Below are 27,179 nucleotides of genomic sequence, written 5' to 3'. Positions count from 1 at the left end.
CCTAGATGAGAGCCATCCATTTCAATTGATGCTAGATGGGGATCAGAGTGTTCATGGTGTAAAGATAGGAGCTTGGTTTTAGATGCATTAAAAGTAACCAGCCACTTCTTCCCCCATTGTACCATGTATTCAAGATCAGAGGAGAGAGAATCAGAGAGAATATCATTTACGGCCTTACATGTGTTGCTATAGATGGTCGCGTCATCAGCATAGATGTCAACGAACGATTTAAGTATGTGTTTTGGGAGATCATTGATGTAGATCAGGAAGAGAATTGGGCCCAGGATGGACCCTTGAGGGGCTCCAGCATTAATACTATGGGCCTCTGATTTCTGCCCATTAACCACTTCTCTTATGAGCCAATCAGAGAGAAATGATTTAATGATTGAGAAAACATTTCCAGTTATACCGTAGCTGGAAATCTTGTGAAGTAGGCCTTTATGCTATACCTTATCGAAAGCCTTTGATATGTCAAGAGCAATTGCCCTAGAAAGGAAGCCTTTGTCGAGAGATTCACTAATCCTATGAGATATAACCATAGTGCCAACATTATAAAATCTTTGTTATATGTTATTGTTATCAACACAATCTATGGTTTTTGTCCAGAATTCCCCTATATTAAAAAATAAAAAGATTTTCCTTTTTTATTTTTTAATATAGGGGAATTCTGGACAAAAACCATAGATTGTGTTGATAACAATAATATATAACAAAGATTTTATAATGTTGGTACTATGGAAATCAATTTAAGATACCCATGACAAAACAAAAATATCATATTCCAAAAATTATATAAATTTATCAAGTATTTGGTAGTTTTAATTATATTGAGTTATCTCCCTTCGTTTTTATTTTAGATTGTTTTCAAAATCGTGGACAAGACAGTAATCTTTCGGTTAATCATAAAATTTGCTTTTCTTATTTAAACAAAAAATACCTGATCAATTTATATAATTTTTGGTATATGATATTTTCGTTTCTTTAAAAGTATGTACATCAGATTTTTCTTTAATTTTGTTTTTTTAAAATAATATGAATTCTGGGCAAGGATCCATTTCATCATCAAATGTCTCACTATATATGGGACATGACAAATTGTACATCATGTTAACTCATTCTGCTCAAGCAGAAATGAATGAGTGGCTTCTGTATGAAAAATATGGAGAGAGGACAGCCACTTCTTACATCAACATTTCTATTCTTTCAAATGAGATAATATTGTTAATTTATTGATGATCTTTCTCCATGTTAATAATGACAAAAAATCATCTTTTCATTTCTATGAAAGTAAACTTCAAGATATTATCAACAAAATATTTTTCAATTGTTTTATATGTGAAATCAATTTAAAATGCACATTGATCAACATCGATTCATCTCTAAAATTCCCTATTCAATAAATTTGGAATGAAGAAAAAAAAACTGTCTTACCTTTGTCGTTTTTTCGGTGTATTGTTGGCCTTTGCAAGCTGGTTGTAAATGAGTTCTGCTAAACGGTCCTCATACTCTTGCGCCCAAAACTTTAACACAGACACTGTAAACATATCTTGCTTTTTGTACTCCCGACACATAAGAGGCCGTAATAAATCGGCAGTTGGACTGGAACAAACAAAAAATATTCAAGAATAGTACATTTATTGGCAAGAAAGATTTTTTTTTTCTTTAAATCTAACTAACAATTACATTTCTTTCAAAAAGTATATTTTTAGAAATAAATTAGAAAAATAGCACGAGTGTCAAAAAGTTTAATAAATTGTATGAATTCAATGGAAAATTCTACCACAAATGTATAAAAATATAATTAATAATCAGATATGACTGCAGTTTACGGACCATGTTGAAATAAGATTATCATTTAGAAACCCCTCTTAACATAGGGAGTGGGTGGAGGCTTTGTTATCTATTCTGTACTTTCACCAAACAATTAAACAAAAACTACTGTAAAAATTGAATTTAACTTAAAAATCCTATCTAAAAAAACATCCTATCTAAAAAAATATGGTGTGTAAATTACAAATGTACAATCATAGTAATGCTATCATAACTATATAGACATTTCCTTCTTCCTCTGATGGCTTAACATCAAATGGATGCTTCACAAAGAGAGTTTCTTTCCTAAAACTTTCCATCTGTCGAATAGGATGGCACAAGATTGCTTTCTTGAAGGCTATAACATCATCACCTTTAAATCATATGTTTGCAAACATGTACAAAGCAGCATGTTTTGTAGGTTATATGTTTGCAATATATGTGAATAAAAGACTTGCTGCAGGTAAGAAATGTTTAACTAAGAAAAAGAGAAATCAACCAAGATATGGGAAATATCTCTGATTTGGGGTTTGCCCACCCAGAATTCAATTAGTCTATTTGAGAAAATAATGTTATGTCAGATACAAATTTCCCTGCTGTGGTTATGACCCACTTGAGTTTTGCCAAAAATAAAGACTGAAAAACTACAGGACCCCACTAGGCATTAGGTTTTTCTTTTATTCTAATTAGTCTTTCTGGGGTAGTTCCAGTGATATATATAATCCAGTAGAGATGCAGAGAGAGAAGTTGGTTCTCTGAGTATCTCAGAGTCAGTTAAGTTTGTGTGCATCTCAGAAAGAGAGAGGGAGCCTTGGATTTTGAATGATTGGATTTGGGTTTTTATTTGGTTGGGCTGAGAATTCACATTTGCTGTTCGGTAGAAGAAAACTAGCATCATTGTATGTTTGCTACTTTTTTTAATCTAGAGTTGTAATTTCATTTGGAGGGAGAATTCACCTGATATAGCAGCAACTGAGATCACATTGACACTGCAACCAGTATTGGAATCCAGCAACAATTTTGGACCCGTACAATAAACAAACATTTACAGTCTGTGTAGAGAACACACAGAAACGCAGATTCATATTTAATCAAACGCAAAGCATCCTTAAAAGTCATCAGATTCTATTCATTTCATTTATTATTTTTCAATCCTTTCACAATATTCTTCATCATTCAACTCACAAGCTTTCATTCATTTCAAGTTGTGTTTAACTTAAATTAGTGAGGACTTATTAAATAAAATAAAAATAAATTTACAAAGACATTTTGGGGGATCTATCTGATAAAATATGACTATTATATATTCTCTGAGATTGTAAATATCTGAATATCTTTTAATCTTGGAATTTATTTTTTATAATGTACTATGTATTATGCTGCTTTTAGATGGCTCGTCTTCTAAGGCACAGGTTCAAATCTTATAGGAGTCGCATTTTTACAACAGTGAAAATTATAATCTGAAATTTAGTAGAAATCATATTAAATTAAAGACAAATAATTGAAAATTACAAGATTTAAATTTAAAAAAAAAAAAAAAAAAATGACCAAATCATGAATTATCTAATTTCAGTTTCATTTTGCACATGTATTCATTCATTTTCAAAGAATTTGTTTTATTTTTAAAAAATAATTTAACATCTTTTGTCACTTTTAGTCCATCCCATAATTGGCTTAACAAAATATTTTTTCTTGTTCCAAATTTTATTTTTGACAGATTGTCATTTTTGGAAGCAAAAAACAAAATCTATGGTGATGCATTTTACTTCCTTAAGTATCAAAATTTCTAACACAAAAATTCTTACCATTCTTGCTTCAACAATACCATGACGGAAGTCATTGCTTCTGAATGTGCTGTAAAAGGAAGAATATTTAGGTAAATAAGATAAAGTTCAGAAAATAAAAATACTTAATTTTTCATTAAAACAAAACATCTTTCACTAATCATAAATTTGTTAAGATTTGAGCTGTTGGGGAAAAAAAAAAATCCAATAAAATAAAAAGGGATGCAAGTAATATAATGGGTACAAGAACAGATTATAGAATCGGTTAAAACAAGATGAAATCAAGTTGAATTTGTCATTCACTTATACTATAATTTGTCAACTATAGGTAAAATAAAATATTTTACAGTGAATCAATTTTAAGATATTGTGATTTGCAATGAAATTGCTCAAAACGGTTGATATTCCATAAAAACAGATAAAACAAACATTATTCAACAATTAGTAATGGCAAAAAAAATATGTAAATCATGATAATTAAGAAATAGTACTATGTTTATACAGAAAAGAATCAGAAAACGAAATTGTAAGAAAACCTTTAATCAAATATATAAACCATGGGGAATAACTCTTATGCTAAGTGATACAACAATGTTGTACTCTTCAGATGATCATAAAACACAATTCAATCAGTGACAATCAGCAATAAGCCAGCTAAAAAAAAAATTAATCTGATTCTTACCTCAGTTTTTTTAAAGTACTAACTCCCAACTCAGATTCCTACCCTGATTTAAATTTTAAAAAGAGTGCAAATCCTTTAAACATTGCTGACTCTGGACTCACAACCTCTAGCTAAAATATGAATTGATACAATAGACTTTTTGTATTACTAAATCTTCTGGGTGTTTCAACTTAAAATTAAAAACAATAACAATGGTGAACATGAAAAGATGAATTTCTTAAATATATTTTTAAAAAAAGAGAAAAAATTTTGTTTTACTTACTAGAAAATTCCAATTTTGGTAAAATTGGCATAATATAATCAACAGGGATACTGTGCGAGGTGATCAGCTGCCAGAGAAAATATTGTTCTAACGTTTCCCATTCTAAACTGGCATCTACAAAAAAGAAACGAAACAATTCAAAAGTTGATTTATTTAAAAAAAAAAAAAAAAAACATATCGAAAATGATTTCAGATTGTTTAAGTTGCAACAACAGGATTGCATAATCATCATATTCGGTTTAGTGTCCATTTTACATTTTACATGCTGATGAATTTTAGAAATTGTCTACCACACTAGCCTATCTCTGCTCAGGTCTTTATTGTGACTTTTTTTCTCAAATTCATTATCTGTTTCTACTATGCTTTCCTTGATCTTCTCCTGCTGACTCTACTACCATAATTGTTCTACAATTTTAAAACCATTTTTATTTTCAATGTGACCAAACAGTCTCTTATTCTGCATAAAAATTATATAATGTCTACATTTGATCTTCCTTTGAAGTCATCAAATCTATACTTATCTTTATAACCCGTATCACACATCTACACATTACCGTCATGAATCGGACCACTTTAATTTGAGATGTAGAACAGACCAGGAAAAAAGATAGCTTAATCCAATCAGTGTGAACACTGTTGCAACAAGAACATTGCACATTCATCGTATCAGTCTATTATTTCTCTCCATGCAACACGTCATCAACTCTGATTAACCTGGTTTCACGTCCATACACCATCACACTTCATATACATGACATTATAAGACGGATGTGAAAAGGGAAGAAACCAAGACCATGATATTGAGAAATAAGCACATCCATCATGTTTTGAAGAATATTTAAACAAAATGACGGTAGGTTTACAAATTAAATGAATTAAAATAAAATTTTTAAAAGGCTATTTTTGACACTTTATGCTGTTTATTTCAATAGAAACTTGATTAATAGTAAATTAAACAACAATGTGTGAGTCATATACAGTTGAGAAGCACACATACACACACAAGAAAATGTGACATAATTTGATTGCTATAAAGATAACTTTATCTTTTATTTTAACCATTACACTTTTCTTTTTTTTAAATCTGCATATAAAATAAATTCCTCTAATATTTTGAACCACAATGTATGAAAGAAATGTTTAATTATAATTTTGTTTTCTTCATCAAAATGAATCAACAATTGACCGCTTGCAATCGTACCCAGAAATCATTCTTTGGATCAAATGCTTTACATGTTATTTTTAAAAAAAAGAGAAAACATTAATGATGGCGAATATGATGTAAAAAATGGACAAAAGAAAAAGTCAACTTACTGAGGACTGAGAGGAAGGAATCTTTCCGGAACATAACTAAATGACCCTGAAGAATTTGACAAATTAAATCCTGCAACTGTTAAGATAAAAAGAAACAATGGTCAAATATTAAGTCTTTCATTTAAGATTTCAAAATAATGTGGATATAGTCTTTTTCCTATTTGTCGTCAATCTTGAAATTTATTGTTTCAGAATATCACAAAAAAGTTTTGTAACCAACTGAACATTTTTGCTAATAGAGTGACAGTTAAGGAAGGAGAAAGTGGATCTTAGATTTAGCTTTCGCAGCCTTGTAACTTTAGCTTTTCTTATTCTGATCATTAGTCCACAAATTCTATAAGAAATTGTTGATCTACTCATGTACACAATGTTGATACCTATTTTGCAAGTCTTCTCAATTTTTTTCTAACTACTTGTCTCAAACAGTACTCATCTACTGTTGTCTCTGCTGGAATCTTATGATCACTCAGTTGTCTCAATCAAGATAAAAATAAAAGAAACTGTGCAATAAAACCTCTGATATACCTAGCTATCACATAGTGTATCAATATTTAATAACTGACTCGGACAGTCTCGGATCTTTCATATCAGAAATTCCTCTACAGTCCATTTCTTTTTTTTTTTTTTTTTAAATGCGTCCAATATTCACATCCGACATAGTAAATTGTTTGAATCTGTGATAATTCAAAAAGTCAACCATCTCTGCAAAAAGAATCTGAATAGCAAGCAATATGGATTTTGTCCTGCAAGATCAACTGCTGATGTGCTTACTGTAATATCACAGAATTCATTAATCTATTAATGGAGACTTTGTCTCCAGAGGAACAACTCTAGTAATATCAAAGGCCTCTGATAGGATTTGGCATAAATGTTTGCTTGACAAGCTAGCTATGGAATATCTGGAAACGATTCCGCAACCATCAAATCCTTTCCCTCTTATAGGCTTATAAAAGTACATGTTCATGAGTTGAAGTCTGAAGCACGTCTCATAAATGCTTCAGGGATCTATTCTGGGTCCAACACTCTTCTTGATTTTGATCAATGATCTTCCAGATCACATTCATTAGCTGACATTTATGCAAATGAGACAACCACCCATGGCAAACATTTTCAAAAGCATTAATGATCAAGATCCATATCTCTATCTCTCCTCATTTGGAGTACATAGTGCAATGGGGAAAAAGGTGGCCAGTTACTTTTAATACATATACAATTGGATCATCAATTTGTCCCAATTTAAATGAATGGATCTCAACTGTAAATTTGTAGACTGATTTTTCAAATAGAAGATTTACAGCAAATCTGTTATGGTAGCTGGAAAAATAGTTGGATCATTCTACCACTCCAGAAAGTATCTCACATCTGATGCAATCCCCTACCTGTATAAGAGTCAAATACATCTTAAGATGGATTGCTGTTGCCACATCTGCTGAGGTGCTACTATGAGCACACTTTCTTGTCTTGACAGAGTACAAAACTAACTTTGTAATCTAGTGGTGGATTTTGTCTTCTCTTTCATAAAGCTTTTATTTTTCACAAAAAGGTTATTAATCTTTTTTTTTTGCTCTATCATTATTTTTACTGTATGTGCTTGACTGAGCTCCAATATACGATTCCCTCATAAATATTTACAACCAGAACCCCTCTAACTACAATCATTGCAAATAAGTTTCCTTTATCTGTCTGTGTACTTAAAACTAAACAGCAAAGTTTCTTTCCAAGGACTATCACTCTGTTAAATACAATACCATGAGGTTGCTTCTTAGATGACTATAGCATGAATATTTTTCAAGAACAATGTTAACAAATGCTTCTTGAGCCAACCTTTTAAATAATCTAATTCATAGATAGTTTCAAGCATTGTTAGCAATCCTCAACCCAGATTCAGATCCTGGTCACAGCACCAAATTGTGTGTGTTGGATAATGAGCAAATCTTGAAATGTATATATAAACTGCAATGTTGGATTTTTTTCGACAGCAGCGAGTGTATACTGTGTTTTCAATAACAAAACAAATTCCTTTTGTTGATATAAAAACAAAATGCACTTTTCCTTGACAACCAAGGTTTGTGGAAGAGAGAGATGGGGGTGGCTGTTTGATGGCAACAACAAAAATGCGTACACACACGTCTCTCAGCAGGCAGATTTTCTGTTTTATCTCAAAAGCATTTCATTATTATGAATCTGTCCTACCATTCCTTTGTCCTGCATTTGAGATCTTTCTACATCAACAGTCAGAATATGGAACACAATTACATTAGAAACCATTCCTTTGTTCTGCTAGCTATCTTGGGGGAAAAACTGGTATTGTCAAAGTTTTTCTTTTGCAACTCCAATTCCAAGACACTTGTTCATGCCCATTATTTAACAATTCCTCCTTGATGACATCATCCGTGGAAGCCAGGAAGTTTGTTTTTTGAATAACCACCCCATATTTTTGATGCAAACAAATATATATATTTCATTGTTTATTTATTTTATTTAAAAATAGTTATCCATGAACACGTTTTTCAACATATTTACTGCTCATCAACACAGCTGACTATATCAAGGCTCGAACTCACAAGCAGATTATGATCAGGTGTGCATATCACTATGCTACAGAGCCCCGGTTGAAATTATGTGTTATTTTTATCGCTTTAAATTATGTTGATGTTTCAATTTTAAAGATAATTAAATTAGTCATGCTGATGAGCCTTAGATATGTCAAAACACGTGTCCATGGATAACTATTTATATTTAAGTATATATATATATATATATATATATATATATATATATATATATATATATATAGATTTCGTATTTATTTCGTATTTATATTATACTGGACCCAATATATAGTAATGATTTTAAAAGTTTAAAAAAAAATGACTCATCAATGAATGAGAATCAAAACCAAAATGTTTAGCTTACGATTTATTTTTCCTCTGCCATTAATGACTGAACTCTGAAGACATGTTTGTTGCAAGGCTAAAAATTAAAACATGAACTAATAGCTGCTATGTTATGCATGCATATTCATAATGCTAGTGTTTGACTTTCACCTGGCAATTTTTTTTTTTTTTTTTAATTTTCACACTTTTGTACCAATTGACAGGAGTTTTGTAGAAAGATTTTTTAAACAAAAATATATACGTATAAATAAATATATATTGAAAGAGTTTTGTGTTTACTTTAAATTTTTTACGCAAATATTACGCAAGTATAAATCGTAATATATTTACATGAATATAATTACACATAATAGTTAACTAAAAATGATCATCCCATAAGAAAACTGAAAAAACTAATAGGGAATTAATTAAAATGAATGTTTAAAAGAATATACAAATTAGCTGGATCTGTTGCTAGTGAATGCAATTCCACGACCCATATATAAGAAAGTTGTATTTTCTTTTTAAACAAGCTGCACGTGCGTGGTCCCTGTCTGGTGCTACATGTGAGATGACGCCATAAAAAATAGTGAAAAAATGATTAATGTTAGAAGTGTGAAGGGCCAACATTGCCTTCACATTTTTGCCAAGTTTCAGAAAAATCTAATGGATGGGGCAAAAATATGGGGTAAAAAGAGTCATTTTTTGTCAATTTGGGGTCATTTGTGACCCCCTTTTGAGCTCCTGGGAATGCTGAATGTGAAAATGAACAAATGGTGCAGTTTCATGTTTTAAGACATATATATTTGAATTCAGCACCATGGAAAACTACTATATAGACATACATATCAAGTTTTTGAGTAATATGAAAAAAGAGCTCCAAAAAGGCATGTTTTTTGGCCTCAAAAGTCCCAGAGGGATGCGAACCAGAATTTTAACAGGGTCACCCACACTGAATTTATATTAAGAACAATAGCCTCCACATTTTGGTTTAGTTTCAGGAAAATCTAATGGATGGATCAAAAACTATGAGGCAAAAAATGTCATTTTTGGCCATTTTGAGGCATTTTTGACCTCTTTTAAAGCCTTGAAGACGCCGAATCCCAGTATAAATGGATAACGGTGCAGTTTCAGGCCTTAACACATGCATATTTGAGTTGACCACCATGAAAACCATTATATAGTCAGACATATCAAGTTTTTGTTGAAAAATATGAAAAAAGAGCCACAAAAGGGCATTTTTCACACGAAAAGTCCATGCAAACCAGAATTTTGCTAGGGTTACCTATGTTGGATTTATATCAAAAACATTGGGCTCCACATTTTGGCCAAGTTTCAGAAAAATCTAATGGATGGATCAAAAGTTATGGGGCAAATGTGCCATTTTTGGGACTTTTTGACCTCTTTTGAGCCCCTGGGGATGCAATGGGTATTTTCACAAAAAAATGTTTTTTACTGTGCACATCTATTAAATGGAATACAATTTGTGGCAAAATTTCAGGAAAAACTAATGAAAGGTTATCTGGCAATTGTCTGGACTAACGAACGCACGCACAGACGCCACTGAAAACATAGGTCCCTCTCCAATAAATCGATGAACCAAAAACTTTTTAATGGCCATATTACATTTTGAATTAAAATGTTCATTAAAAAAAATTTGTATAAGTGACTTTTTTAAATATTCCGAGTAGACATCTTTTTTTTTATTTTATTTAATTTCAAATGGTTTTAGTCATAGAAATTATTTTACAAATTTGATGAAAGTGGAAATTTCCTTTGAAAAGTACCAAGAATTAAAGAAATATATGACTGGAAAGTCATCCGTTAAAGTTATATTTGGAAAAATCACAAATATTGACTATTGTTTTATAAAGAAAGTGATGCTAGTCGTCAGTGTTTAAGTTACATTTGGAAAATAAAAACTCTATATAACCAAAATTTATTGAGGATATCTAAGGAGACCACTAATTATTTTCTATTTATTCAAAACAACTAATTATTTTAAAAGTACAAAAAAGTTCCCACATATAAAAAAAATATTGTAAAAGTATGAACTATGAACATGAATTATTAATATTTTTCTTTTCATATTTTACTTTTGAACAAGCACACAATGATTTTGTTTCCTTTACTTTAAATCAATTTTTGATTAATTAATATAAAAGCTAAGTTGTTCTTTTTACTTTTTTCCATTGTTAACAGAGAAAAAATGGTATAGCAGAAAACATCATGCGCTTCAAAAATGTTTTCACTCTTACAAGCAATAAAATCAATCTGTACAAGTTTCCAAGCAACATAAGGAAGGGAAGTACAAGAAAAAGGATAATAACTCACTTGTGTACCATCAATAGATGATACAATCAACTGTAATAATTCTATATTTCCAACTGCAATGTTCGGAAACTGAAAATAGAGAAACACAAAACCATTAGGTATCAATCATCCATAATGAAAAATTCACATATTTTGAGAAAAAAAAATCCTAAAAAGACAAATGTCTTTCTCGGCTAATATTAATGTAGAATAACTTAGATATTGTTTAGTCTGAAATTAATGAGAGAGAAATTTAAGTGCCACAAGAAAAAGGTACTAAAAGAAAAAAATTTAAAGTAAAGAGAGAATAGAAAAAAAGGGGACAGTTGAAAACAAGAAAAAAAGATAGAGGGCAGAAAAAAAAAGATAGGAGACTAAGAGAAAGAAAGACAGGAGACGGGGAAAAGAAAGACAGGAGACGGGGAAAAGAAAGACAGGAGACGGGGAAAAGAAAGACAGGAGACGGGGAAAAGAAAGACAGGAGACGGGGAAAAGAAAGACAGGAGACGGGGAAAAGAAAGACAGGAGACGGGGAAAAGAAAGACAGGAGACGGGGAAAAGAAAGTCAGGAGACGGGGAAAAGAAAGTCAGGAGACGGGGAAAAGAAAGACAGGAGACGGGGAAAAGAAAGTCAGGAGACGGGGAAAAGAAAGTCAGGAGACGGGGAAAAGAAAGTCAGGAGACGGGGAAAAGAAAGTCAGGAGACGGGAAAAAGAAAGTCAGGAGACGGGGAAAAAGAAAGTCAGGAGACGGGGAAAAAGAAAGTCAGGAGACGGGGAAAAGAAAGTCAGGAGACGGGGAAAAGAAAGTCAGGAGACGGGGAAAAGAAAGTCAGGAGACGGGGAAAAGAAAGTCAGGAGACGGGGAAAAGAAAGTCAGGAGACGGGGAAAAGAAAGTCAGGAGACGGGGAAAAGAAAGTCAGGAGACGGGGAAAAGAAAGTCAGGAGACAGGGAAAAGAAAGTCAGGAGACGGGGAAAAGAAAGTCAGGAGACGGGGAAAAGAAAGTCAGGAGAGGGGGAAAAGAAAGACAGGAGAGGGGGAAAAGAAAGACAGGAGAGGGGGAAAAGAAAGTCAGGAGACAGGGAAAAGAAAGACAGGAGACAGGGAAAAGAAAGACAGGAGACGGGGAAAAGAAAGTCAGGAGACGGGGAAAAGAAAGTCAGGAGACGGGGAAAAGAAAGTCAGGAGACGAGGAAAAGAAAGACAGGAGACGGGGAAAAGAAAGACAGGAGACGGGGAAAAGAAAGACAGGAGACGGGGAAAAGAAAGACAGGAGACGGGGAAAAGAAAGACAGGAGACGGGGAAAAGAAAGACAGGAGACGGGGAAAAGAAAGACAGGAGACGGGGAAAAGAAAGACAGGAGACGGGGAAAAGAAAGACAGGAGATGGAGAAAAGATAAAGAGAGGGCAGAGAAAAGATAAAGAGGAGACAAAGAAAAGAACACTGAAGCTTAAAAAGAGAGAAAAGGGCACAAAAAGAAAGTGAGATAGGATGTGAAAGGAAACAGAGGGAGTGGTACAAAAAGAAAGAGAGGGGAGAGATTTATATTTCTCTTTTTAGTGCCTAAGGCAGATTGGTCTGAAGCCCAGCTTTGATAAAATCCAAATGCATCTGTACTGGGATCTAGCAGCCTCTGGTCATTCTCACCAGTGCATTTCTGGACAATCTACATTAAGCAAGGCTCAGAAGCAGGCATTTATTTCAATGCAATGTGAGAATAACAAATGTTGCATTAACACATGTGAAATAGTCATTCAATCTGCAGCTCCTCATCAACCTGAATCAACTGCTAATCACTGTTAATCTCTATGTTGGAGATAACTTTAATTTCTTCAGGAACATGAAGTACTCCAAATTTATGAGAAGAACCGCAATCAAAAACAGACAATATCGATATCTTCATGTTCACTGCTGCATTCCGGTTAAACTCACTCAACAACAGTAGTAAATAACTCTCATAAATACTCGATTCTGAATGGATAATTTGTACAAAATACTCAATGTTTATTGGTTGAAATCACATTTCAGTAACTAATTAGAAAGAGTTATCATGAAAGCTGAGTACTTGTTCTGCACAGATTAAGAAATAACTCAGAAACAGTCACACGGTGAGCGATTCAACCTGCCACATAAACCCTTATAGACAATCTCACAAACTCACTCACACAAATCTACACACATTGAATTCTTTATTTTTCGTCATTCAATCAAATCATGAATAAAATTTATATATTTATGTATTGATTGACTGTCATATTCATGTTTGCACTACAAACCAATTAAAATTGCAAAAATCAGCTAGGCTTCAACTGCTGTCACATCGACAAAATATTGCATCACTCTGCCTGTTTTACAAGTATTTTAATGGTAGATGCTTCTACGAACTACAAGCCATTGTCCCTCCTCAACGTAAATAAACTCGACAAACAGCAAAATCTCACCCCTACACAGTAGAATTCCCTAGATGTAAGAAAGCCTTCTACTCTAATAGTTTCTTCCCTAGGACTACTAAACTTTAGAATTCCCTTCCGGGCTCCTGCTTTCCTGACTATACTGACATGCAGAAGTGCAAGTGTAATGTAAACAGACATCTTGCTGCTCAACTCCCTACATAGTACCCCTGCAAATTATGCCCCAGATAATAGCCCATTATATTAAAATAGCACAGTGCCTTGTTTGGGGTGAAAATGCAATAGAAATTTTTTTTTTTTAAAGTGCATTTGGCCCTAAGCCTCAAGTGCTAAAAAGGACTGATTATCTATATATATATATATATATATATATATATATATATATATATAAAAGCGAAAATGTGCGTGCGTGTGTGTTTGTGTGTGTGTGTGTGTGTGTGTGTGTGTGTTTGTATGTCTCGCAAAAACTTTTGACAAAGGCAACAGATTTTCACAAGATTGGTATCATTTTGAAGCCCGACATCTTGGACGACAAATATGGAAAAATTGACCAAAAACATTAATTCCTTCACCCGAAAATGACCAGTTTTGTACAGGGAGGAGGTAGCAAAAAAATTGTTCCTTCATTTCCCCTTTTCTACGACTACTGTGACGATGACGTCATGTTTGATCTAGAAAATGTTGATGTTAGTTTAACTTGCTGGTTTTTTAAACGTTTTATTTTGTCAGTTCATAGTTGTTTGTCTGTTTGGTGTAACGTGTTGGGGTTTTTTCTTTTTTTTTGCCTTAGCCTCAAGGCTTCAGGTTCAAGCCTACCTCCCGACCAAAACATTTTTTTCTTTTACACCTCTAAACATCTGGGCAACGTTTTTTTTTCTTTCAATTTAAACAGGGTTATTCGCTTATTCTTTAGTTTACCCCCCCCCACCTACACACAGCGTTGTTATTTTAAGATTGCAGGTTCGATCCGACAGGGTTATTTATGCCTTTTTTTTTTCTGCTTTTCACTGTTTTTTGTTTTTGTTTTTCCGATTTTTTTAACATCATTTTTTTTTATAATATTTAAACAGGGTTATTACTTACACCCACCCCCCCATACACACACCTACAAACACCCGGGCAACACCGGGTACCCCCGCTAGTCTATAATATAAATCTCATATGTCTGAATGTATGTATGTTTGTATGTCTGCCTAAAACTTTCGACAACGGTGACAGATTTTCACAAGATCTGTATCGTTTTGAAGCTCAACCCTTCGGACAACAAACATAGAAAAATTGGCTAAAAACATTCATTCTTTCACCTTCAACTGGGCACTTTTCTACAGGGAGGGGTCGCTTTTTTCGCCAATATTTTCGAAAGTTATCCCCTCTTTTTGATTGATTAGCCTTAATTTAAACCTTCATCAGTTTCGGTTTGGTGATGGGCGCCACATTTCTTTTTCACATTCTTTTCCTCCTACGCGGTACGGGTTCGAGCCTGCCTGCCTACTACCACTTTTTTTTTTTTTTTTGCTCAACACACACCTTCAAACACCTGGGCAACACCAGGCACTCAGGCTAGTCAAATATAAATACAAGTGGAGAGTGCAGAAAAATACTTACATGCGTGTAAACATCAGGTAACAAATAAGTAAAAAGTCGGACATCATCTTCCTGACATAACTAACAAAAATACAAAAGAAAAAAGAATTTGTTTTTAATAAATTATGAAAAAGACAAGTCACATAATGGTTGAATCATTTACTAATTGAAATTCAATATCTATACAGATAAGATAAAAGAGACAGAGTGGGAGAAGAAAAAAACTTACCCTTAAATCATTCATTAGACAAGTTTCTAAATCTTTACCATCCAAACTCTTACAAAAATCTCTGTAACTCGACATCTTGTCATCATTCACTTTGCTAGAAAATAATAAATAGAGAAAAATAATTTTTGAAAACTGAAAAGAGAATAAACCAGAAAACGGAGAGGACAAAAAAGAGAAAAGAATAGTAAAATAAGAAAGTAAAAGAAAAAAATGAATAAAACGTCATAAAAAAGCAGGAGAAAAGGAAAAAGGAAAGAAAAATGGAAAAAAAGAAAAAAAAAAAAAACAGAATAAAAATGAAAAAAGATAAAACAGATAAAGTGACTACGAAAAAGAAAAAGTGAAAAATAAAGGAATGCAGAAAACAGAAAATGAAAAACAAAAAATAGAAAAAAATAAAAATTGAAAACAAAAGCAAAAAAGAAACCTGCTAAAAAGTAAAAAAATTGAAAAAAATTAAGTGTGAATAAAGACAGTAAACAAGAAAAAAAATTGAAATCTTTTTAAAAATGAAAAAAAATATTCTTGAAATAAAAATAAATGGATAATGCTAAAGAAAAATTAAAAATTAATCTGAATATTTAAAGTCAAGTTAGAAAAAAATATATTAAAACTATAAAAATAAATAATTTTTTTGGTTTTATTTTTTTGCATCTCACCTGACTTTGAGAAAATATAACATATGGTATCCAATGTATGGCTGTTTTTGGTACATCTCATCCATTAAAAATAATAATGGTTGCCTAATAGGATCTTCTTCAGCAGTAGAGCAAAAGTTTCTGAAAAGAAACAAAGTCAGCGATTGTAAATTTATTTTTAAGTCTACATTTTAAAATAAATATTGTAAGAAATTGTAACTTCAGAAAGAATAACCAAATGCAATAAATGTAACAGTTTGGCAAAATAAAGTGATTGCAAATAAAGAATGGTTTGCCAGTTTTACTGACCATTTCTAGTGGTCATCACTAGGGCTAGGACAACAGCATAATCTTTTCATTGTTTTGACTCTCAAGTGTGTATCCGTTAATATCTTATATGCTTTTATATAGAGTGATGGGGTTCTCTGTTGTCTGTGTCGGATATATATACTCGAGAGTCAAAATAATAAAAAGAATATGCTGTTGCCATAGCCCCAGTCATTACTGTGTTATACATGTTAGCTGAAAACAAACTCAAATCTAAAAATACAACAAATTACTGAAAGTCATTTGTTGTATTTTTAGATTATACAGAATTACTCTTCCCATAGTCTTTTATATATATATATATATATATATATATATATATATATATATATATATATATATATATACACACATATATACACACACATCACATTTAAATCTAAATAAGACGCCTGCACCATTTTATCAAAGATTCATCAGATTCAATGTCATCACTAATACATAAGTGTTTAAATACAGTACTTATCTGATAGCTAAATATTTTGGTTTCAATTCTAGCTGATGGTACCCAAGTCCTATTTTTTTTTTTTTTTTTTTAAACTTTTGAAATCACTAGTATATATTTCATACAATATAACAGTAAATAAAGAATTGGCTCTATAATAATAAATACAAAATCTGCAAAGATTAAAATATCATATTTAAGCATGTTTTATGACCGAGCAATGCCAGGCGGCATGCTAGGTAAAAACATTTTTTTAAATATTCTGTATTGATATTAAAGTAAAGATAAAAAATTAACATAAAATAGAATGTTGCAGTGAATTCTTTTTTTTTTTTTTTTTTTTACATGGAGTTCACCACTTATCAAGGCCCAAGGGCCACTCGGGGATAAGGGTTATTGTGTGTACAGTAATCAATGGGATAGTGTAGTAATAGTATTGGAGAATTGATAAAGTGTCATTACTTAAGGGGGCGGTTCATCAGGAATTTGTTTGTGTTGGACTTGAAGACATCCAGGTTGAAGTTGGGAAGGAAACAGGCAAGTGGAATAGAGTTCCACAGGCATGCAGTTCTAAGAAAGAAGCTTTTTTCATGGAATCTACGTTTTGATTTAGGCACAAATAAGGAGTGGGGAAAATTATTGATATCTGAGCTTCAAATTTTACATAAATTTCTATTGAAAAAAAAACAATTTCTTTTAGTAACCAAACGATATTTTTTTTCTTTAATGGAAATCACTGCAGACAAAGGATGAAGCCACTTTTTGTAAGAAGCTAAAAAGAACAAAAGATGATTATCATAAAGAGATACCGGCTGATTTTCAGTTTTTGGAAAGAAGCTATTGCAATAGGAAGAATGACGTATTACAACAGCAAATTGGTAAAGATATAACTAGAAATGGAGATCATTTGTAATCCAATGATTTACATTGAAATTATAACTTCAAAAAGATTGAACTAAAATATTTTAAAAGAAACTGTTTAATAAATTACACTGTTGAAGAAGATGCAAGTTTGAATTTAAAAAAAAACTTTGGCTCAAATACTTCTATTTGTTTTCATTTTTGCTGCTTCATTTTCTTTTTCATCTGTAGTGCTAGTTAAGAAGTTTCTTTAATCTATAAGTCTTCTTTTTTTTTCTTTTTTTTTTAATTACATTTTCACCTCAAACAAAGCACAGTGCCACTTTGATATAGGGGGCTACTATCAGGGACATAAGTTGCAGGGATACTATGTAGGGAGTTGAGCAGCAAGATGTCTGTTCACATTACACTTAAACTTCGTCATGTCAGTTAGGGAAGCAGGAACTTGGAAGTCTAGCAGTTCTAGGGAAGAAACTATTAAAGTAGAAGGCTTTCTTACATCTAGGGATCTCTGTATAGGGGGGGAACTTGTCAGAGGTATTTACATCAAGGGGGTACAAGGACTTGTAGTTCGTCAGAGCATCCACCATTAAAATACTTTCTATATCTTTCCTGTTTCAATTTTTAATTAAATCCTTCTTAGATAAGAGAAAAATCCAGGTTGTCCTTGATAGTCGTACATCTAAATAATATGATATAAATGCGGGAGTGCCTCAGGGGTCTGTCCTTGGACTTCTATTATTCCTAATATTCATAAATTACCTCCCTGACAAAATTGTCTGTGAGATGGGTATATATGCTGATGACACCACGCTTTATAACAGACACGACAAAAAACAAATGAACACATATCTAAAGAAATGGCAAAAACACTAGAGGAAGACCTCCAATCTGTAGTGGAATGGGGACAAAAATGGATAGTCACATTCAATGCTGCCAAGACTAAACTTGTTTCCTTTAATAACTACAAGAAACCTTCTCTACCACCAATAGCAATGGCCAAAGACTCTTTATCTGAAAGTACATCTTTTAAGCTCCTCAATTTAACGTTCACAGGAAACATGAGCCGGAAAAATTACATTGAGAGCATTGCCAGGACTGCTGTGAATAAGGTAGGTTCTCTCTACCGTGCTAGAAAGCTACTAACGCCTGAAAGTATCCTGTACCTCTATAAGGCCACCATTCGCCCATGTATGGAGTACTGTTGTCATATTTGGGCTGGTGCATCTGCTACTAGTCTCTCATTCCTAGACAAGGTTCAAAAGAGAGTCGCCAACCTGATAGGTCCTGAACTGTCATCTAAGCTTCATCCTCTGTCCCATCGACAAAATGTAGCATCCCTCTTCCTGTTCTACAAGTACTTTAACGGTGAATGCTCCAACAAACTGTACGCACTTGTACCCCCTCGATGTAAATACCCCCGACAAACCTGACAAGCAGCAAAATCCCACCCCTTCACAGTTGAGATCCCTAGATGTAAGAGAGCCTTCTACTCCAGTAGTTTCTTCCCCAGAACCGCTAGACTTTAGAATCCCCTTCCGGGTTCCTGCTTCCCCAACTGTACTGATATGCAAAAGTTCAAGTGTAACGTGAACTGACATCTTGCTGCTCAACTCCCCACATAGTACCCCTGTAGCTTATGTCCCCGATAGTAGCCCCCAAAGTGACAATGTGCCTTGTTTGGGGTGAAAATGTAAAAAAAAAAAGTATTCTTTCTACAGATTCTTTTCTGTTTCAATAAAATCAAAAAACCTGAAAAAAAATCGAGAATACTTGCATCACTGCTAGAACATACAAAAGCCTATAATCTTCTAATGTAATTTTTCTCTTGCTCAGGGGTCAAACGTTTTGTTTGTTTTTTTTTATATTTTGTAAAGTTACTTTCCAATCATCACAGTTTGGTGATTCAACTACCTCTAAATTGTACAGTATTGTCCAATCATTTGCTTTCAAGTTTTCCTTGACAAACTAACATTAATTGTAATTAGTTTTTATTTAACTCATCTCCAGGAGGTGAGCTATAAGATCAGGTGTGGGTTTGATGACAGTATTTCTGTGGCACGAATTGACTTCGAACTTGACACACTCAAATTTTCAGTCCGTGTTGTTAACCACTTAGCCGTTTATATAAATTCAGCTTTCACTGACCATAAGGTTCATTAGACACGTGGTTAAGGCAACACCCACAACAGGTGGTCCCACTTTCTTAGGATGCAAGGTCAAATTCTGTAAGAGTTTAATTTTCCTTGATTTTCTTTATCAGAGTGTACATCCTCAGTCAAAAATGGCAGATTATGCTTCATCAGTGTTCATCCTCAGTCAAAAATGGCAGATTATGCTTCATCAGTGTTCATACTAATAATCATATAAATTAACATCTGGATTAGTGAAATAAAAAAAAAGGATTAAGAAAACATCTGAAACTGGAAAGTTTAAAGAAAAAAATTTTTTTTAAATGTATAAATCGGTATAAAAAGAAAATGTCTTATGGAAGTAGATGTATAGTGAGGTCATCTGACTTGTCATTTGCTTTCTGAATTCCTTTAAATATTGTAAATGGATTCGTCTAGCAGTTTGCTTTTTGTGTGTAATGAAACTGAGATATATATATATACACAGACACACACATATATATATATAAAAGGAAATCAATTTTAAGAAAATATTGAATATCAAGTTTTTTTATTTTTTCATCCGGTTAGGATTGTCTTATTAATATTTGTAATTCCTTTACAAAAGTTTACATAAAGTATTTAGTTTGCAAACTTGAAAATTTTTTTGAATATATATATATATATATATATATATATATATAGAGAGAGAGAGAGAGAGAGAGAGAGATTCAAACAATTTTTTAATATATATGTATATATATATATAAAGAGAGAGAGAGAGACAAATACACATTGCACTTTATTATAGAGTGAAGGATAATCATGAATTGTGTTTATGGAATAGAAAAACTACTGACCTGAATATCACAAAAAGAGGTGTCCCTATAGAATCTTCAATTGTTCTGTAATAAATAAAAGATAAAGAAAGATTCAGTTCTGTTGCACACAGCAAAAGATTACACTTATTCGGAACAAACATGTGAAAAGAATCAGATCATCTGTGTGATAGAATAAGCTGTTTTCAACAAATAGTGTTGCTAAATATGACATACTAGTATGCTTGATGGAAGAGGAAAAAACAGTTAATCATGATTTAGAATTCAGAAAGAATGATGCTAATTTTATGTACAAATAAAATCTAAATGAACAGACAATTAGAAAAAAAAAAAAAACAGAACCACTAAAGAAAAGGAAATACAATTTCAGATATGTGGAATATATTTTAGATTCATCATTCTTTTAGTTTTTCAACACGTGGGTCTTTTACTAATATTCTTTTAAGATTTGAGTAAAATAAGATTCAAGTTTAAGCTAAGTCAATAAAAATACAAGCTTTTCTAATCTAGTTTAGTTATTTTAAATCTATCCTCAATTAACATATTCATTGCAGAGTAAATGCTTTCAAATGATACCCTATTAAATTTACATTTTAAGCAATATAAAAGGCATGCTGAAAATATTTCTTGTTAAATTAAAGAATTTTTTTTAACCAATGAAATGTAAGGGTTTTTTTTTTTTTAATTATTTTTTATCATCAACAAAACAAAGATTTTTATTAACCAATGAAACCTAAGGATTTTTTTATAACACTTTTATGAGTTTTCTATTATGAGCAGGCCGTTTTATTGTTGGTTATTAACAAAAATTATTTGTTTAAAATTTTTTTAAATGCATGCCTTTTGAAATATAACTTCACCTATTAAATAATTTATTTTGCAATCGTGTTTATCATAAATCAAAAATAAATATATCACAAAGATATTTAGATTAAAAATGTTCTTTTGAAATTTTAAATATGGCAATTTATGAATAAGAATATTAAGAAAACCTACTTAAATCTTTGATAATATTAAAAAAAAGCAATTAAAAAAGAATTTTAGATGAGTTAATGATTTAATGGAAGTTATTTCAAGTTTTTGTTTTATTCTTTTTAATGTCCAAAATTAAGTGGAAATTTTATTATATACACTCATTTTTTAGAGTAATTTCTATTATTTAAAAAGACTTTCGTTTTTGTTAATTTTTTTTTTTTTTTTTTTTTAAAGATTTTTGAAAACACTATTTTTAATCAAAGGAGCTCAATAAGACATCTGGAATATGAAACAAAAATAAGATGAATCCATAAATAAATTATAACTATTCAGCAATATTAATTGCATCATTTCTTTACTGATCCTTCCTCTTTTCCAAAGTTAATTATTTCTTTCTAAAATTCTGAAACAAACGGTTTTAATTATTCTATGCATGTTTGTTCGCACTGCTGTCTTATGTTTTTGTTAACACAGCTAATATATCTAAAAAAAACAAAAAACATGTAATATCCAATATTGAAATTTAATTGAGTTGCACCGGTTATCACTTGGGCTATGACAACAGCATATTCTTTTCATTGTTTTGACTCTCGAGTATATATCCAACACAATTAATCACCCGAGAACCACATCACTCTAGATAAAAACATATAAGATAGCAATGGGTATATACCTGAGAATCAAAACAAGGAAAAGAATATGCTGTTATTATAGCTCTAGTTATCACAAATAGATTTATAAACTAGAAAAATTTGTAAAATCAGCTCCTGAAAATATTTTTATATTAAAATCTTTATTTATACAATTTCTTCATTAAGTAAATTATTTCTATACAATGCATTATCATTTTTATCACTAAATGGCTACAGTGAATGGACATTTCATTCTAGATACATCCAAGTATTTCAATCAGAAGCTCTGTCTACCGGTCAGTCTGTTATTGTTGAATTTGAGATAGCATATTGGTTAAGACGATTATCAGTTTGAAATAACATTTTAATCACTAAATCTGAGCATTTAGCAATAAAAAAATACTTTTTCAAATCAAAGTGTGACAAATTTAATGGACACACCTTATGGAATATAAATTATTACAATTCTTATTCTTAAATATACAAGTTTTAAAATTTCTTTAATTAAACCAAGCATATTTATTTTAGTTAAGGGAAATTTCAAAAGTATTCAAGGTTCGCATCTCGTATAATAAAAACAGGCCAGAATTTAAAATAAACAAAATGAATTACTTATTTAGCTCCAACATTATTAGTCAGATATAATATATAAATTTTTGGGGATTCTGAACATAACATCTACATAGCATTATATCTAATAAATCGATATTTGATTCTACCTAGCCACTTTCTCTTTTTTGTTTTTGTTCATTTTCATGAGGTATAAAAGTGATGCATGACTGTTCTGGTCATAGAATTAATTTTACCTTTCCTATGACGGTCATTTTTCAAGGATTTTTTTTTTTCAAGGATTTTCTCTTACCTGTCGTCTTTGAAGAGTCTTTATTATGGTTAAATATTTCATATTTTTATCATAATTAAGTAAACACTATCTTTGATGTGTTCTTTATTAATGAATATCAGACAAAAATAACTAATATTATGTGTGTATAAAAACTTAAAGTTTATATTTTAAAACGTTGCTTTTTTTTTATTTGTATCAGAGTGAGATTATACATTCTGATGATGAGACAAGAACCAAGAAAACATTTCCATCAAAAGTGCAACTTTGACAAAAAGCTGCATGAAATATAGTTTACTTGCCATAAATATACTTTTATTCTACTATTTGGCTCTCCTAACTTATGGAGCACTGTTGAATTATATGCTGGACATTATATACATAGGGTCATTAATCCAATAATCGTCCATGCACAGCAACTAAACTACAGGTTTTAAATGAAATATGCAGTTATAAACATGCTATGTCAAATATTAAAACTGAATTGATACCATTTTTGTTTAATTATTAGTCAACTTAACAGAATTAACATTTTATTGCATGCATGTAGAAATGGTTTAGTAATTTTTATTAAATATTTACTTGAAATTGTAAAATCAAATATTTGAGTTAATTATTAATTTTATGTGTGTGTATATATATATATATATATATATATATATATATATATATACATACACACACATACGGGAAGTTTTTTAATCTTGTAAAAAAAATATATACATATGTATATATTAGTGGCCTGGCAAGGCCACAGGGCAACCGAAGCAGCAAAACTGAAAGTGGCCTGCAGGCCACTACATATATATATATATATATATATATATATATATATATATATATATACAAATGTAGGCAAATTTGGGCATATTTTATTGGTTGAAAATATAAGTTCTTTTTTACCAATTGTGATAAAATTTTAACTGTAGAATAGTATTATAATGTTCAAAAGGCCTGTACATTTTCATGTAGTTTCATTCAATAGAACCAAAGGCATGAGCATTTCAATATTCAATTTAGCTACCAGTATATATATATATATATATATATATATATATAGAGAGAGAGAGAGAGAGAGAGAGAGAGAGAGATATATACCACCCTTTTTGGCAATTTTTTTATATTTGAAATCTCAGCCACTATTGATCAGAATTTAACAAATGAAGGCTCATTGGAAAAATAATGACTTGAATTGTGTAGTGGTTATGTGACATTTGCCCTTGAAGTCGCATATTAAGGGGATCATCCAGAGCCTACTTTTGGCACTTTTTACAGCCATAAAATGTTTCAATCATAATTTCTTTTCCTAGTTTTGCATATGAATTACAAAATATCTAATATTTCCCCAAAACCTCTGGCCTTGATGGAGGGGAGACTAAAGCTCGCTGCTAGGGTTTCAGATGATCTGAAATAACAGCAAGGGGAGACTTGATTAAGTATTTCTCATGTTATATCTCCCCTCTTTGATTTTCATACAAAAAATAAATTTCACGGTGTATAAGGATTATTTGATACTGGAAATATTTATAATTGTACCCTATTTCCAAAAGAGGGGAGATATAACATATGAGAAATATTTGGAATCAAGTCTCTCCTTGCTGTGATTTCAAATTATTTGAAACCATAGCAGCAAGTTTTAGTCTCCCCTCCATCAAGGCTAGAGATTTGGGGGAATATATAGTCTTGGAAGTTTTTAACCTTTAAAACTATACAAAAAATATATATATATATTCATACTTTGAATGACAATAAAACTTTTATTTATGAACATAGAGTGAATTGGAATAGTTTTGAATACAGAAGACAAATGTAATTGAAGAATCATGTTCACAGATGTTCCAATAAATGACTATTATTATCCAGAAAATGCTGATAACAGTTAAAGTGTGAGTACATTTTTTTAGATACCCTGTATATGTATTATATATATTGGTTACATTTTTTTCAATTTAACATATAAAGTTATCTGGTCGGATTTTCAAGGTCAGATCCAAATAACAATTTATCTGACATATTGATAGTTGATTCAAACCAGTATATTTTTGTTGCTGTTGTTTTCTTTCCACTGTGTTATACATATGAATATATATATATATTTTTTTTTCTAAAAACACTGATTCCAGATACGAAAACTTTTTAGAGTGGGCATTCTTCATCAAATATTCTCATACATTCAAGAGAATATGATATAATCATTCTGGTTCTCGTTAGATCACCAATGTTAAGTGATCAGTATCAAAGTGTTGTATGTATTTAGGTATGCAGGTATGTATAATATTTCATGGAATTGAACACCCTTGCCTTGCACAGTTCCAAGTGACCCTTGAAAAAAGTGTGGCATCTGTTAGCCTCCTCTGATATTCAAGATGTTTACTAGATAGGGGGTAGATAAAGCACCTCAGCAGCGATGAAGGTAATCACCCGAAGAAAAAGAAACTAATAGAAAACCAAACCAGATAGAAAGGGTCCATTAGACTTGTAAAGCAATTTTCTAGTGATGATGTCACAAACAAAACATCGACTTCCAATTTGTCATGATCAAGCATAGAAGTAGTAAGGTTTATAAAGCTACTATGAGAATGCTCATGTCAGTGTGTAATCTGGTTTAATTGGAGACATTGAGACATAAAATAAAGGGAGGTAATCATTTCAAGAGTTATTTACCTTGACTAAACCAAAAATCTTTGTAAACAAGTTGGTTTTTTTGTTTTTTACTTCCAGACAATACCAAGTAGGTACAGCTAGTGATTAATATAATCATAGATAAAATGAATTCTAATAAAAAAAAATAATCAAAAATAAAGTCAATGCTTTATGGTCTGAAAGCAAGTGATATTTGCTTCCAATTTGAAAAAAAATCAACTTAATTACTTAGACTATAAAGAAAAGCTAAATTTTTAGTCAATGTTTTTAAGGTTTTAACTTTAACATTAAAGTAACAGTTTTTTTTGTTATTAAGTTAAGTCAAAAATTAATAATTTTCTTTTGAAAGTTTAATATATAGAATGTTAATTGTTTACAAAAATGTTTTAAAATATTAGACTAAAAACATTGGAAAGTTGTGTACCTATTTAGAATATTATCCGCAATGTAAAAAGAATATCTAAAGAAATAAGAAATAGAAATTGTTTAAGTACATTTTATCAAATATTAACTTTTTTTGTTCAACATTGATATTTACCTGGGAATTTCATGATCGATTGCTTTATTGAAATTCAATTTTTTGAAAAGTACAAATATGAAATATGAAAATTTGATAATATTCCTTCATTTTTATAGCAAAAGTAAAATCTTAATTTTAAGTTTTAGTTTTATTTTCAATAAAGTTAATTGCAACAATACATTTCACCAAAAAATATTCCACTTCAAATAAAAAAAAAAATGGCTGCATTTGTAAAACTTTTCTTTTTACATTCTTTTCTGAAAAATTTTGGTTAATTTTTTTTTCAACAAAAACTTTTATAATTATATTAATTTCAAAAACTCAGTTGTCCTCTGCTTTTTATTTACCTATATAAAGAAATTGATTGTATTGATGATGATGACCGTTGAATTTGGATGAATTACATCCCTTTAAATTAGTTCGTGCATATTGGCAGTGTTATAGTCATTTGTCATATAAATAGTAGAGGTGGAGAGAGGGATTCAATTTATATTATACTTTTGCATACTTATGCAGAATAAGGACAGTGCTATCATCAGAATTTTCCAGGCAGTTCATGTAAAATGCTGAAAAGTGTTGAAACGCTGAGTCATTGAAATTGCAGCAACTAGCATCATTTAAGAAAATATTTATTTGTTGTAATATAACAAAATAAAAACTAAATGTTTACCTTGATTTGAACAAAAAACATAAGAAAAAAAATCAATTTTTCAAAAATTTCATTGCTCTAAATTGTTTGTTATTTAAAAAATACATATTTATTCATAAAGCTTACTTTACAGGATGGTTTTTCTTAATTTGAATGTTTTTACTGTTCCATAAAAATTGTCGAATTCATATTGTATTTGTAATAAAAACATTTTCATTTTTCAATTAATTTTTTAATTATTCAATTTTTGTAATAACAGAAATAATCTATTTTTCAGTGAAAAAATTGGCCAGCGTTTGGAAAAAACAAACATCAAACTTTTGTTTGACATGTTCCAGCATTTTACATAAACTGCCAAGAAAATTTTTATGATAGCACGGCACCTATTCTGCATAAGTACCCATACTTGTTCTGGGCAACGCTGGGTAGC

The 27,179-nt window shown here is 31.1% G+C and overlaps 1 protein-coding gene across 3 annotated transcripts in view; it reads right to left on the bottom strand.

Moving 5' to 3' along the window:
* LOC145284895 (integrator complex subunit 3-like) overlaps positions 1–27,179 on the bottom strand; it is a 165,089-nt gene that overhangs the window by 24,684 nt on the left and 113,226 nt on the right. For all 3 annotated transcript variants that reach the window (XM_080133968.1, XM_080133969.1, XM_080133970.1), the window contains 9 exons: positions 20,511–20,555; positions 15,928–16,047; positions 15,269–15,362; positions 15,061–15,120; positions 11,062–11,130; positions 5,852–5,927; positions 4,538–4,651; positions 3,615–3,663; positions 1,432–1,599 (listed from right to left, as the gene is read on the bottom strand). In XM_080133968.1, coding sequence (XP_079990094.1) covers positions 1,432–1,599; positions 3,615–3,663; positions 4,538–4,651; positions 5,852–5,927; positions 11,062–11,130; positions 15,061–15,120; positions 15,269–15,362; positions 15,928–16,047; positions 20,511–20,555 — 795 coding nt within the window. The remainder of the gene's footprint in view (positions 1–1,431; positions 1,600–3,614; positions 3,664–4,537; positions 4,652–5,851; positions 5,928–11,061; positions 11,131–15,060; positions 15,121–15,268; positions 15,363–15,927; positions 16,048–20,510; positions 20,556–27,179) is intronic.

Source organism: Euprymna scolopes, chromosome 9 (assembly GCF_053919585.1).
Source record: "Euprymna scolopes isolate OS-2025 chromosome 9, ASM5391958v1, whole genome shotgun sequence".
Lineage (NCBI taxonomy): Eukaryota > Metazoa > Mollusca > Cephalopoda > Sepiida > Sepiolidae > Euprymna > Euprymna scolopes.
Note: the sequence above shows the minus strand (reverse complement) of the source record. Positions and strands in the feature narration are given on the sequence as shown.